At 45.9% G+C, this 14,109-nt stretch overlaps 1 protein-coding gene across 1 annotated transcript; it reads left to right on the top strand.

The window, feature by feature from the left end:
* Positions 1-74: 74 nt before the first annotated feature.
* Positions 75-10,937, top strand: LOC120055048 (prohibitin-2-like). Its single transcript, XM_039002909.1, has 10 exons — positions 75-178; positions 1,108-1,240; positions 1,331-1,415; positions 1,543-1,622; positions 1,921-2,105; positions 3,883-4,012; positions 4,176-4,279; positions 7,215-7,292; positions 7,647-7,723; positions 10,082-10,937. Exons 1-10 carry the CDS (start codon positions 158-160, stop codon positions 10,101-10,103), a joined length of 915 nt encoding a protein of 304 aa, XP_038858837.1. The 5' UTR covers positions 75-157; the 3' UTR covers positions 10,104-10,937.
* Positions 10,938-14,109: the final 3,172 nt, after the last annotated feature.

Raw genomic sequence — 14,109 nt, 5'->3', positions numbered from 1 at the left:
TTGAATGCAAGCCGGTTTCCTAAAATACAGACTAGCCTAGCCCACCACAGGTCAGCTATATAATTTTAGCTGCAGTGAACTTCAAGTCCCAGAAAGCCTTTCGCCTGAATGAGTAAAGTTGTCTGTGACGACCTTGGATATCGACTGCACTGCAAGCATGGCGAATAAAGAGCCCAACGTGAGTATTTAAAATAACTACCAACCATACTTACTATATACATAGGGAAGAAATACTTGTTATAGTGTCAGCTTGTAGACGGCGTTTGTATTTCAGACACGTGTGTTATATATTATGACTTACATGCTATGCTTGAAAGGAGAAAGAGATAACTAGCACAGGTTAGCTAATAACTAACGTTAGCTAGTTATGGTTAACTGGCTAGCTACGCTGGTAGTTAAGACTCATCCTCTCTGCAATGCTTGACAACTAGCTATCAAATATAGCAAGTATTTTTTTAGATTCCATATGGAAACTAAAGTTTGCCAATGCCAATTTAGCTAAACAGTTCTCTAACCAGCTAGTAACAGGTCAGGTCTCACGTTGCATCAGATGCTAATTAGCTAGCTAACTTGTCTTTGATAATATTTGCTAGTTACTTCAGAAAGCTAGCTAGCTATGTTTAACTATGTGCAAATATTGGTATTTGGAATGACAGACGAGCCTAACGGGCAGTTACCAAAATACAACTAGTTAGCAGAACCAACACATTCCTAGTCATTCATTCAATGTCATCACACATGCAGGTAATTTGCCTACCCGTTTCTACGTGGAATACATGGATTTAAGTACTGCTTAAACGTAAACGTGACTAGTTTACATGCACGTTCATTACTCATTGACCTGCACAATCCAGTTCTGTTATAAATGGTCAAGAATATTCGAGGTGAATATGAATGGCAGGCATTGTCTTGGACACAAGTACCCCTCAAGACCACCAGATGGGGGAGTGGTGTTAAATAGCTGGACCATCACAAGAAGCCCTTCAAATCGCTCAATGTATTACTGGCCTAATAAATGAACAACTGCAGAGAAAGCCATGTAGTAATTTGTGGAGAAAGGGTCTCTGTCAGATACTTAACATGACGTCCTTGTTCTGTCATTCCCAGAGCTTCCTGACACATCTGCGGGACCTGGCCGGTCGTATGTCTGGTGCGGGGGGCAAGGGAGCAGGGATAGGTATCAAGCTGCTCATTGGTGCTGGAGCTCTGGCCTATGGTGTCAAAGAGGCTACATTCACAGGTATGCTTAACCTCTGGTAGTGGAATGGGTAACACTTATCACAATCATGAGTGCACCCCTCTAATGTTGTGTGAAATGGTTTGTTCCCAGTGGATGGAGGTCAGAGAGCGATCATCTTCAACAGAATTGGGGGGATGCAGATGGACACTGTGCTGGCTGAGGGACTGCACTTCAGGTACACTGTCGGACTCTGTCTCGGGGGTTTATCATAAAGCCAGGGTCGTCATGTTCGGTAGGCTCCAACTTGAAACAAAACTGAATTCCCATGACCATATTGTAACTGAAGAGTTTTTGTTCTTCAGGTTACCATGGATCCAGTACCCAATCATCTATGACATCAGAGCCAGGCCCAGGAAGATCGCTTCACTAACTGGAAGTAAAGGTACATGATGGCAGAAATGGAGGGATGGACACATGTAGACCAATACATTATGTCCAGCAGATCAGTAAAGATGTGATATTTTTATTTTTTTAAACCTTTTATTTAAATAGGCAAGTCAGTTAAGAACAGGTTCTTATTTATAATGACGGTCTATACCGGACAAACCTGGACGACGCTGGGCCAATTGTGCGCCGTCTTATGGGACTCCCAATCACGGCCAGTTGTGATACAGCCCCGTGACTCCTCTCTCTCTCTGTTTCCCTGTCTCTGTTTCCCTGTCTCTGTCTCCCTTGTGTAGATCTGCAGATGATAAACATTGGGCTGCGTGTGCTGTCTCGTCCCGTGGCCGCCAACCTGCCCGCCATGTACCAGCAGCTGGGGAAAGACTATGACGAGAGAGTACTACCCTCCATTGTCAACGAGGTGCTAAAGAGCGTGGTGGCCAAGTTCAATGCCTCACAGCTCATTACTCAGAGAGCACAGGTATGGCACAGGTACTGCCACACAGGTACTGCCACACAGGTAGACTACAGTTCATCTCAGAGAGCACAGGTACTGCCACACAGGTACTGCCACACAGGTAGACTACAGTTCATCTCAGAGAGCACAGGTACTGCCACACAGGTACTGCCACACAGGTAGACTACAGTTCATCTCAGAGAGCACAGGTACTGCCACACAGGTACTGCCACACAGATAGACTACAGTTAATCTCAGAGAGCACAGGTACTGCCACACAGGTACTGCCACACAGATAGACTACAGTTCATCTCAGAGAGCACAGGTACTGCCACACAGGTACTGCCACACAGGTAGACTACAGTTAATCTCAGAGAGCACAGGTACTGCCACACAGGTACTGCCACACAGATAGACTACAGTTAATCTCAGAGAGCACAGGTACTGCCACACAGGTACTGCCACACAGATAGACTACAGTTAATCTCAGAGAGCACAGGTACTGCCACACAGGTACTGCCACACAGATAGACTACAGTTAATCTCAGAGAGCACAGGTACTGCCACACAGGTACTGCCACACAGATAGACTACAGTTAATCTCAGAGAGCACAGGTACTGCCACACAGGTACTGCCACACAGGTACTGCCACACAGATAGACTACAGTTAATCTCAGAGAGCACAGGTACTGCCACACAGGTACTGCCACACAGATAGACTACAGTTAATCTCAGAGAGCACAGGTACTGCCACACAGGTACTGCCACACAGATAGACTACAGTTAATCTCAGAGAGCACAGGTACTGCCACACAGGTACTGCCACACAGATAGACTACAGTTAATCTCAGAGAGCACAGGTACTGCCACACAGGTACTGCCACACAGATAGACTACAGTTAATCTCAGAGCACAGGTACTGCCACACAGGTACTGCCACACAGATAGACTACAGTTAATCTCAGAGCACAGGTACTGCCACACAGGTACTGCCACACAGATAGACTACAGTTAATCTCAGAGCACAGGTACTGCCACACAGGTACTGCCACACAGATAGACTACAGTTAATCTCAGAGAGCACAGGTACTGCCACACAGGTACTGCCACACAGATAGACTACAGTTAATCTCAGAGAGCACAGGTACTGCCACACAGGTACTGCCACACAGATAGACTACAGTTAATCTCAGAGAGCACAGGTACTGCCACACAGGTACTGCCACACAGGTAGACTACAGTTAATCTCAGAGAGCACAGGTACTGCCACACAGGTACTGCCACACAGGTAGACTACAGTTAATCTCAGAGAGCACAGGTACTGCCACACAGGTACTGCCACACAGGTAGACTACAGTTCATCTCAGAGAGCACAGGTACTGCCACACAGGTAGACTACAGTTAATCTCAGAGAGCACAGGTACTGCCACACAGGTACTGCCACACAGGTAGACTACAGTTCATCTCAGAGAGCACAGGTACTGCCACACAGGTAGACTACAGTTCATCTCAGAGCACAGGTACTGCCACACAGGTACTGCCACACAGGTACTGCCACACAGGTACTGCCACACAGGTAGACTACAGTTCATCTCAGAGCACAGGTACTGCCACACAGGTACTGCCACACAGGTACTGCCACACAGAAGTGATGGATTATATGGGACCAAGGTTGTGTACTTTGCCGGTCTCTGCTTAAAAAATGTACATACATTAGATTGACATGTGAACTCCTGCATATATTTAGCCTTTTCCCTGAAGGTGTTTTATGAGTCTGCCGTGTTCCTGGGTCTACTGTAGGTGTCCTTGTTGATTCGCCGGGAGCTGTTTGAGAGAGCCAAAGACTTCAACATCATCCTGGACGATGTGGCCATCACAGAGCTGAGCTTCAGCAGGGAGTACACTGCTGCCGTAGAGGCCAAACAAGTTGGTACGTACCCATTGTGGGGGGGTGTATATGGCTGTCTGTGGATGTGTACTTGCTTGTGTTAGGTTGTCTGTATATGTGTGGGGGGGGGGTGGGTTCTCAATACGCTAACGTGCGTGTGTGAGAACATGCATTGGGTTTAAACACAGCCTGTGTGTCTTTACAGCCCAACAGGAGGCCCAGAGAGCCCAGTTCTACGTGGAGAAAGCCAAACAGGACCAGAGACACAAGATTATTCAGGCGGAGGGAGAGGCAGAGGCTGCCAAGATGGTAACACATTAGCTTCACCACAACCTGCCAAGATGGTAACACATTAACCTCACCACAACCTGCCAAGATGGTAACACATTAATCTCACCACAACCTGCCAAGATGGTAACACATTAACCTCACCACAACCTGCCAAGATGGTAACACATTAACCTCACCACAACCTGCCAAGATGGTAACACATTAACTTCACCACAACCTGCCAAGATGGTAACACATTAACTTCACCACAACCTGCCAAGATGGTAACACATTAACCTCACCACAACCTGCCAAGATGGTAACACATTAACTTCACCACAACCTGCCAAGATGGTAACACATTAATCTCACCACAACCTGCCAAGATGGTAACACATTAACTTCACCACAACCTGCCAAGATGGTAACACATTAACCTCACCACAACCTGCCAAGATGGTAACACATTAACCTCACCACAACCTGCCAAGATGGTAACACATTAACCTCACCACAACCTGCCAAGATGGTAACACATTAACTTCACCACAACCTGCCAAGATGGTAACACATTAACCTCACCACAACCTACCAAGATGGTAACACATTAACCTCACCACAACCTGCCAAGATGGTAACACATTAACCTCACCACAACCTGCCAAGATGGTAACACATTAACCTCACCACAACCTGCCAAGATGGTAACACATTAACCTCACCACAACCTGCCAAGATGGTAACACATTAACCTCACCACAACCTGCCAAGATGGTAACACATTAACCTCACCACAACCTACCAAGATGGTAACACATTAACCTCACCACAACCTGCCAAGATGGTAACACATTAACTTCACCACAACCTGCCAAGATGGTAACACATTAACCTCACCACAACCTGCCAAGATGGTAACACATTAACTTCACCACAACCTGCCAAGATGGTAACACATTAACCTCACCACAACCTGCCAAGATGGTAACACATTAACTTCACCACAACCTGCCAAGATGGTAACACATTAACCTCACCACAACCTGCCAAGATGGTAACACATTAACCTCACCACAACCTGCCAAGATGGTAACACATTAACCTCACCACAACCTGCCAAGATGGTAACACATTAACCTCACCACAACCTGCCAAGATGGTAACACATTAATCTCACCACAACCTGCCAAGATGGTAACACATTAACCTCACCACAACCTGCCAAGATGGTAACACATTAACCTCACCACAACCTGCCAAGATGGTAACACATTAATCTCACCACAACCTGCCAAGATGGTAACACATTAACCTCACCACAACCTGCCAAGATGGTAACACATTAACCTCACCACAACCTGCCAAGATGGTAACACATTAACCTCACCACAACCTGCCAAGATGGTAACACATTAACCTCACCACAACCTGCCAAGATGGTAACACATTAACTTCACCACAACCTGCCAAGATGGTAACACATTAACCTCACCACAACCTGCCAAGATGGTAACACATTAACCTCACCACAACCTGCCAAGATGGTAACACATTAACCTCACCACAACCTGCCAAGATGGTAACACATTAACCTCACCACAACCTGCCAAGATGGTAACACATTAACCTCACCACAACCTGCCAAGATGGTAACACATTAACCTCACCACAACCTGCCAAGATGGTAACACATTAACTTCACCACAACCTGCCAAGATGGTAACACATTAACCTCACCACAACCTGCCAAGATGGTAACACATTAACCTCACCACAACCTGCCAAGATGGTAACACATTAACTTCACCACAACCTGCCAAGATGGTAACACATTAACTTCACCACAACCTGCCAAGATGGTAACACATTAACTTCACCACAACCTGCCAAGATGGTAACACATTAACCTCACCACAACCTACCAAGATGGTAACACATTAACCTCACCACAACCTACCAAGATGGTAACACATTAACCTCACCACAACCTACCAAGATGGTAACACATTAACTTCATCACAACCTCTAGACAAGCTGCGCCCTCCTCCTCACATGACTTCAAAACCGGATTATTCTGGTCTACAATAGTTTTTTTTATTGACTCCTAACGTGTTATTTGAATTCCTTTTTTTTTTTTTACTAAGTTACCCAAACTACATCACCCCTGCCCAGACCCACTTGCTCACACCCCCTCCATCAACTACATCACCCCTGCCCAGACCCACTTGCTCACACCCCCTCCATCAACTACATCACACCCTGCCCAGACCCACCTGCTCACACCCCCTCCATCAACTACATCACCCTGCCCAGACCCACCCCAGACCCACCTGCTCACACCCCCTCCATCAACTACATCACCCTGCCCAGACCCACCTGCTCACATCAACTACATCACCCCTGCCCAGACCCACCTGCTCACACCCCCCTCATCAACTACATCACCCCTGCCCAGACCCACCTGCTCACACCCCCTCCATCAACTACATCACCCTGCCCAGACCCACCTGCTCACACCCCCTCCATCAACTACATCACCCCTGCCCAGACCCACCTGCTCACACCCCCCTCCATCAACTACATCACCCTGCTCAGACCCACCTGCCCAGGCCCACCTGCTCACACCCCCATCTCCAGCGCCCGCATCACTCTCCACCACATGACCTCAAACTGCACCATTTTGTGTCTCCGTCACCCACACACTTTCAACATTTAGATAATAAAGCATGTGACCTTTCCGTTGTGCTAACGACGGAGGATTGGTTGATTTCCACTTAAGTATACATGGTTTTTCCAAGATGATTGGTGAGAAAAGTATCGTCCAATCCATCGGTGTCTCACTGCACCTTCATATGCCATGTCTTGAAATATGCAGACAGACGGATTAAAAGTAAATTGACATTGTAATACTTCTGACATATGTGAATTTCATTAAGTATTCCTTCATTATGGCTCTTATGTGTTTGTGTTGTAGTTGGGGCAAGCAGTGACAAAGAATCCTGGATACCTGAAGCTTCGACGAATCAGAGCTGCCCAGGCCATTGCTAAGACGGTGAGTTGTAATCATGTCCTCGTTCCTGTATAAAGGAATTCGAGATCAATGGCGTTATGTCCTCATAACTACTTTATTCATTCATTTAGGAGGAAATCGTTACTCGGCCTTTGATGTTATTGTTCCAGTCAGAATGGGGTCATTCATTTTAGCAGCCTGTTCTTGTTGTGGCTGTTTGGTTCTCATTGCTATGGTAACCCACCGTGCAGTTAGCTGGTTATATCGGTGTCTTCCATTATTTTCTGAGCCAATAGGACTGAAGGAGGGTTGTTTACCCTCCTGCTATGAGCTGCTACAAGACTAACTCTGTGATGCTGTGTTTTCAACTGGGTATTTTGTCTTATGTTGTGTCAGGTGGCAACGTCCCAGAACAAGGTGTACCTTTCCGCCGACAACCTGGTCCTCAACCTTCAAGACGACTCTTTTAACAAGTATGTTTCTCTTAGCTTCACTCTCTCTTAGCTTCACTTTCGCAACATCATGTCCTAGTCTGGCTCTGTCCTTTTCTTGCATGGCTCAACACTACCCAGATGGTTTGTTGTAGTTGCCTCAAGCAGGGTTAGCTCTCACATCCACAATTTTGCACACTGTGTAGTGCATTACAGGTGCTGGGGAAAGTCAATGGCAATATTGGGGGGGGGGGGGAAAGACATTCCTTCTCTATCACATTGCCTGTGGGAAAAGTAGAAATTCCCTGAAGATGGTCTGGAGTGTTTTGTGAAGCGGCTCCATACTAGCTCAAAGAGAACATGATTTTTAGCAAAACCATGACGGTTATGACTGCTCTTCTCACGTTCCCTCCAGTGTGCATGTCGAGTCATTTTCACAGCTTTGACCTATGACCACCAGGAGCGTTCATTAGGCACGACAATTTGAAGACGACAGGCTGAAAACAGGGAAGGACTATCCGAGAAACGCTAGTTTTCCTTACAGAACATGAACATGTTACGGTGTGCGCTAATTTAACACGACCCTGGTCTTTACGCTCCATCTCACTGCTTCGCCTGGTCACTAGAATGAGAATGACCCTGGTCTTTACGCTCCATCTCACTGCTTTGCCTGGTCACTAGAATGAGAATGACCCTGGTCTTTACGCTCCATCTCACTGCTTCGCCTGGTCACTAGAATGAGAATGACCCTGGTCTTTACGCTCCATCTCACTGCTTTGCCTGGTCACTAGAATGACTCTGGTCTTTAGGCTCCATCTCACTGCTTTGCCTCGTCACTAGAATGACTCTGGTCTTTAGGCTCCATCTCACTGCTTTGCCTCGTCACTAGAATGACTGGTCTTTAGGCTCCATCTCACTGCTTTGCCTCGTCACTAGAATGACTCTGGTCTTTAGGCTCCATCTCACTGCTTTGCCTCGTCACTAGAATGACTCTGGTCTTTAGGCTCCATCTCACTGCTTTGCCTCGTCACTAGAATGACTCTGGTCTTTAGGCTCCATCTCACTGCTTTGCCTGGTCACTAGAATGACTCTGGTCTTTAGGCTCCATCTCACTGCTTTGCCTGGTCACTAGAATGACTCTGGTCTTTAGGCTCCATCTCACTGCTTTGCCTGGTCACTAGAATGACTCTGGTCTTTAGGCTCCATCTCACTGCTTTGCCTGGTCACTAGAATGACTCTGGTCTTTAGGCTCCATCTCACTGCTTTGCCTGGTCACTAGAATGACTCTGGTCTTTAGGCTCCATCTCACTGCTTTGCCTGGTCACTAGAATGACTCTGGTCTTTAGGCTCCATCTCACTGCTTTGCCTGGTCACTAGAATGACTCTGGTCTTTAGGCTCCATCTCACTGCTTTGCCTGGTCACTAGAATGACTCTGGTCTTTAGGCTCCATCTCACTGCTTTGCCTGGTCACTAGAATGACTCTGGTCTTTAGGCTCCATCTCACTGCTTTGCCTGGTCACTAGAATGACTCTGGTCTTTAGGCTCCATCTCACTGCTTTGCCTGGTCACTAGAATGACTCTGGTCTTTAGGCTCCATCTCACTGCTTTGCCTGGTCACTAGAATGACTCTGGTCTTTAGGCTCCATCTCACTGCTTTGCCTGGTCACTAGAATGACTCTGGTCTTTAGGCTCCATCTCACTGCTTTGCCTGGTCACTAGAATGACTCTGGTCTTTAGGCTCCATCTCACTGCTTTGCCTGGTCACTAGAATGACTCTGGTCTTTAGGCTCCATCTCACTGCTTTGCCTGGTCACTAGAATGACTCTGGTCTTTAGGCTCCATCTCACTGCTTTGCCTGGTCACTAGAATGAGAATGACTCTGGTCTGTGCCACACTGAAGTATTTCTCCTCTTATCTTAACGCTGCCAAGGATCTTTAGTGTCCATGTGTAGCTGTTCACAGAAACGGAGACACAGCCTGGTGCAAGAACACCTCTCATTCATAACTCATATACATGTTATATTATTATACAGTTGACAATAATGGCAAGACAAACATAATGAGATATATTCAGGAACATGTCTGCAACCCTGTCCATGTGTGTTGATGTTTACTGAAGTTAGTGTCTTGTCAAAGCCTTGAAGAAATGGTGAAAAATGTGATTTCTTTTTCTCTCATGACTAAATCTCATGTCACCATTTTGTGTCATCAAACACCTTTTAGAGCACTTTAAAATAACATTTTATCCAAATCTTCCTATTTTTTTTTATTGCTGTTATGTTTTCCCCTTATGATTGCCTTATTGTGAATCCTCTTTTTTGTTTTTAGAAAAGCACTATAAAGAATACTATGTATGTATCATTAACACGGGCAACCCCCTCTCTCTGCTTCCGTTTCAGTCTATCACTGGGAAAGAAGTAGGCTTTTGAGAGAGCCTCTAGCATTCCACCTGTCTGAGGCTACATCTACTGCTAAGACCTGTCTGTCCACCTGCCTATTAATCTGATTGTATCCAAGTGGTTTACCATCTCGCTGAAGAAGACTCTAAAGCGTTGGCTGTCTCTGTACACACCACTAGTCCCATAGGTTTACTGTATCTGACATGGTTTGGTTCAGATGGAACCTGCAGGGATGACATCATAATGGCATTTGGAATCTATAGTGTTTTGTGGAATCAAACCAAAATGGCACAAGCCTGTAACAACATAATCAGCTGCTTTGTTGTCAATAAGCTGTGTAGATGATGCTGTAGGAATCCTACTTGTTCTGTCTAGCCCTATATGTGTTTGTGTACATGTGTTGTTGAGAACAGCAGGACTAGGCTCTTGGGCTGTGTTTAGAGAGGCAGCCCAATTCTGATCTATTTATTTACTAATTGGTCTTTTGATTAATCAGATCAGCTCTGAAAATAATCTGGTTTGATTGGTCAAAAGACCAATTGGTAGACAAAATATCTGAAATGGGCTGCTGTTCTAAACTCAGCCTTGGTGCATCAGATGTGTACTAATGACTTTAAGTCCTTTTCTATGAAACTACTGCTGGGACTAGCTGCCCTCTCTCATTGTGTTAAATGACGACTATATTATCTGATACACCTCTGCTGTGGAACAGTATTACCCCTCCATGCGATCAAGGGTCTGCCAAAATGATTCCATCCACTAGTTTGGAGCTGACACAAAGGCTTTTCCCTTCTAAGTGTTATTACATTGTTCACTGTTGACGTGACGACTAAAAATAAACAGGGACGGCACAGTATGTTATATTTCAGAATCTTTTTACATGTTCTAGTGTGTGCATGTTTTGGAAAAAAACATTATGTAAGTACTATTACAAAATTGCTTGCTATTCTCCACATTAAGGTTTTCCGAGAAATGAAATGATCCCATGACTGAAACAGACGTATTGGATAACAGTATAGCCTGTTATTGTACTGGGAGATGTTTAGCTGTACATCTGCAGTGGAGTTAAAGCCGCTATATGACTTTCCTTTAATGGATTGAATGTGTTTCGATGCCGTGTCCTTTTTTTTTTTTTTTTTTGCCATTCAATGTTCCAAACCTATTGCTTACTGAATGTCTGCTGCAGAGGGACAAGGGAGCCATGAGGAAATTAGTTTATTCATGGAAATAAGTGCTGAAACCGAATTGGCTTCCTATTTAAAAAGATGGAGAACAAACTGAAGGAAAAATACTGGAGTTCTGGTCAATGTTCAGCCAACTGGTGCAAAAAATATATATTGAGATGGGATATACAGAGCATTAGAAAAATATATATTGAGATGGGATATACAGCGCATTAGAAAAATATATATTGAGATGGGATATACAGAGCATTAGAAAAATATATATTGAGATGGGATATACAGCGCATTAGAAAAATATTCACACCCTTTTACTTTATCCACATTTTGGTACTTTACAGCCTTAGTCTAAAATTGATTAAATTGTTTTTTTCCCCCTTCAGTCTACACAACCCATAATGGAAAAATAAATAGATATTTAGACAAACTCAATCAAATGTATTTATAAAGCCCTTACATCTGCTGATGTCACAAAGTGCTGTACAGAAACCCAGCCTAAAACCCCAAACAGCAAGCAATGCAGATGTAGAAGCACGGTGGCTAGGAAAAACTCCAGAACCTAGGAAGAAACCTAGAGAGGAACCAGGCTATGAGGGGTGGCCAGTCCTCTTCTGGCTGTGCCGGGTGGAGATTATAACAGAACATGGCGAAGCAGCTCAAATGTTCATAGATGACCAGCAGGGTCAAATAATCACAGTGGTTGTAGAGGGTGCAACAGGTCAGCACCTCAGGAGTAAAATGTCAGCTGGCTTTTCATAGCCGATCATTAAGAGTATCTCTACCGCTCCTGCTGTCTCTAGAGAGTTGAAAACAGCAGGTCTGGGACAGGTAGCACATCCGGTGAACAGGTCAGGGTCCCATAGCCATAGGCAGAACAGTTCAAACTGGAGCAGCAGCACTACCAGGTGGACTGGGGACAGCGAGGAGTCATCAGGCCAGGTAGTCCTGAGGCATGGTCCTCCGAGAGAAAGAAAATTAGAGAGCATACTTAAATTCGCACAGGACAGCGGATAAGACAGGAGAAATACTCCAGATTTAATAGACTGACCCTAGCCCCCCCCAACACAAACTATTGCAGCATAACTACTGGAGGCTGAGACGGGAGGGGTCGGGAGACGTGGCCCTGTCCGACGATACCCCCGGACAGGGCCAAACAGGCAAGATATAACCCAACCCACAGCCCCCACACCACTAGAGGGATATCTTCAACCACCAACTTACTATCCTAAGACGAGGCTGAGCATAGCCCACAACACCAACCCGGACAGGAAGATCACGTTAGTGACTCAACCCACTCAAGTGACGCACCCCTCCTAGGGACGACATGGAAGAGCACCAGTAAGCCAGTGACTCAGCCCCTGTAAAAGGGTTTGAGGCAGAGAATCCAAGTGGAGAAGCGGTGAAACTGATCACATAAGTATTCAGACCCTTTACACAGTACTTTGTTGAAGCACCTTTGGCAGCGATTACAGCCTCGAGGCTTCTTGGGTATGACGCTACAAGCTTGGCACACCTGTATTGGGGAGTTTCTCCGATTCTTCTCTGCAGATCCTCTCAAGCTCTGTCAGGTTGGATGGGGAGCGTCGCTGCACAGCTATTTTCAGGTCTCTCCAGAGATGTTTGATCAGGTTCAAGGCTGAGCCTCTCAAGGACATTCAGAGACTTGTCCCGAAGCCACTCTTGGCTGTGTCCTAAGGGTTGTTGTCCTGATGGAAGGTGAACCTTCGCTCCAGTCTGAGGTCCTGAGCGCTCTGGAACAGGTTTTCATCAAGGATCTCTCTGTCCTTTGCTCCGTTCGTCTTTCTCTCGATCCTGACTAGTCTCTCAGTCCCTGCCGCTAAAAAACACACCCACAGCATGACGCTGCCACCACCATGCTTCACGGTAGGGATGGTATTGGCCAGGTGATGACCCGTGCCTTCTTTCCTCCAGACGTGACGCTTGGCATTCAGACCAAAAAGTTCAATCTGGGTTTCATCAGACCAGAGAATCTTGTTTCTCATGGTCTGAGAGTCCTTTAGGTGCCTTTTGGCAAACTCCAAGCGAGCTGTCATGTGCCTTTTACTGAGGAGTGGCTTCCGTCTGGACGGTTCTTCCATCTCCACAGAAGAACTCTGGAGCTCTGTCAGAGTGACAATCGAGTTCTTGGTCACCTCCCTGACCAAGGCCCTTCTCCCCTGATTGCTCAGTTTGAGTGGGCAGCCACCGCTAGGAAGTCTTGGTGGTTCCAAACTACTTCCGTTTAATAATGATGGAGGCCACTGTGTTCTTGGGGACCTTCAATGCTGCAGAAATGTTTTGGTATCCTTCCCCAGATCTGTGCCTCGACGCAATCCTATCTCGGAGCGCTACGGACAATTCCTTCGACCTCATGGCTTGGTTTTTGCTCTGGCATCCACTGTCAACTGTGGGACCTTTTATATGGACAGGTGTGTGGCTTTCCAAAACATGTTCAATCAATTGAATTTACCACAGGTGGACTCCAAGTTGTAGAAACATCTTAAGGATGATCAATGGAAACAGAATGCACCTGAGCTCAATTTCAAGTTTTTCAGCTTCTGGATCTGGGCCCACTGCTTTTCCTCTGTGGCCTAAATAACATCAGCCTCTGAATCTGGGCCCACTGTTCTTCCTCTGTGGCCCAAAATAACATCACTATTAATCTGGTTGTGGTTATGTGCCCCCACAGGGAGAGAAGTCATCTATAGTACACTGCTCAAAAAAATAAAGGGAACACTTAAACAACACAATGTAACTCCAAGTCAATCACAATTCTGTGAAATCAAACTGTCCACTTAGGAAGCAACACTGATTGACAATAAATTTCACATGCTGTTGTGCAAATGG

The sequence above is a fragment of the Salvelinus namaycush genome, chromosome 10 (genome assembly GCF_016432855.1).
Source record: "Salvelinus namaycush isolate Seneca chromosome 10, SaNama_1.0, whole genome shotgun sequence".
NCBI lineage: Eukaryota > Metazoa > Chordata > Actinopteri > Salmoniformes > Salmonidae > Salvelinus > Salvelinus namaycush.
The sequence above is the reverse complement of the archived record's forward strand: the minus strand, read 5'-3'. Positions and strand labels throughout refer to the sequence as shown.

Excerpts from the sequence above, each read along its gene's own strand:
- LOC120055048 (XM_039002909.1), top strand. The coding sequence starts at position 158 with ATGGCGAATAAAGAGCCCAAC. Across the intron at positions 1,241-1,330 it reads CAAAGAGGCTACATTCACAG|TGGATGGAGGTCAGAGAGCG; the intron begins GTATGCTTAACC and ends GTTTGTTCCCAG. Across the intron at positions 2,106-3,882 it reads TCATTACTCAGAGAGCACAG|GTGTCCTTGTTGATTCGCCG; the intron begins GTATGGCACAGG and ends GGTCTACTGTAG.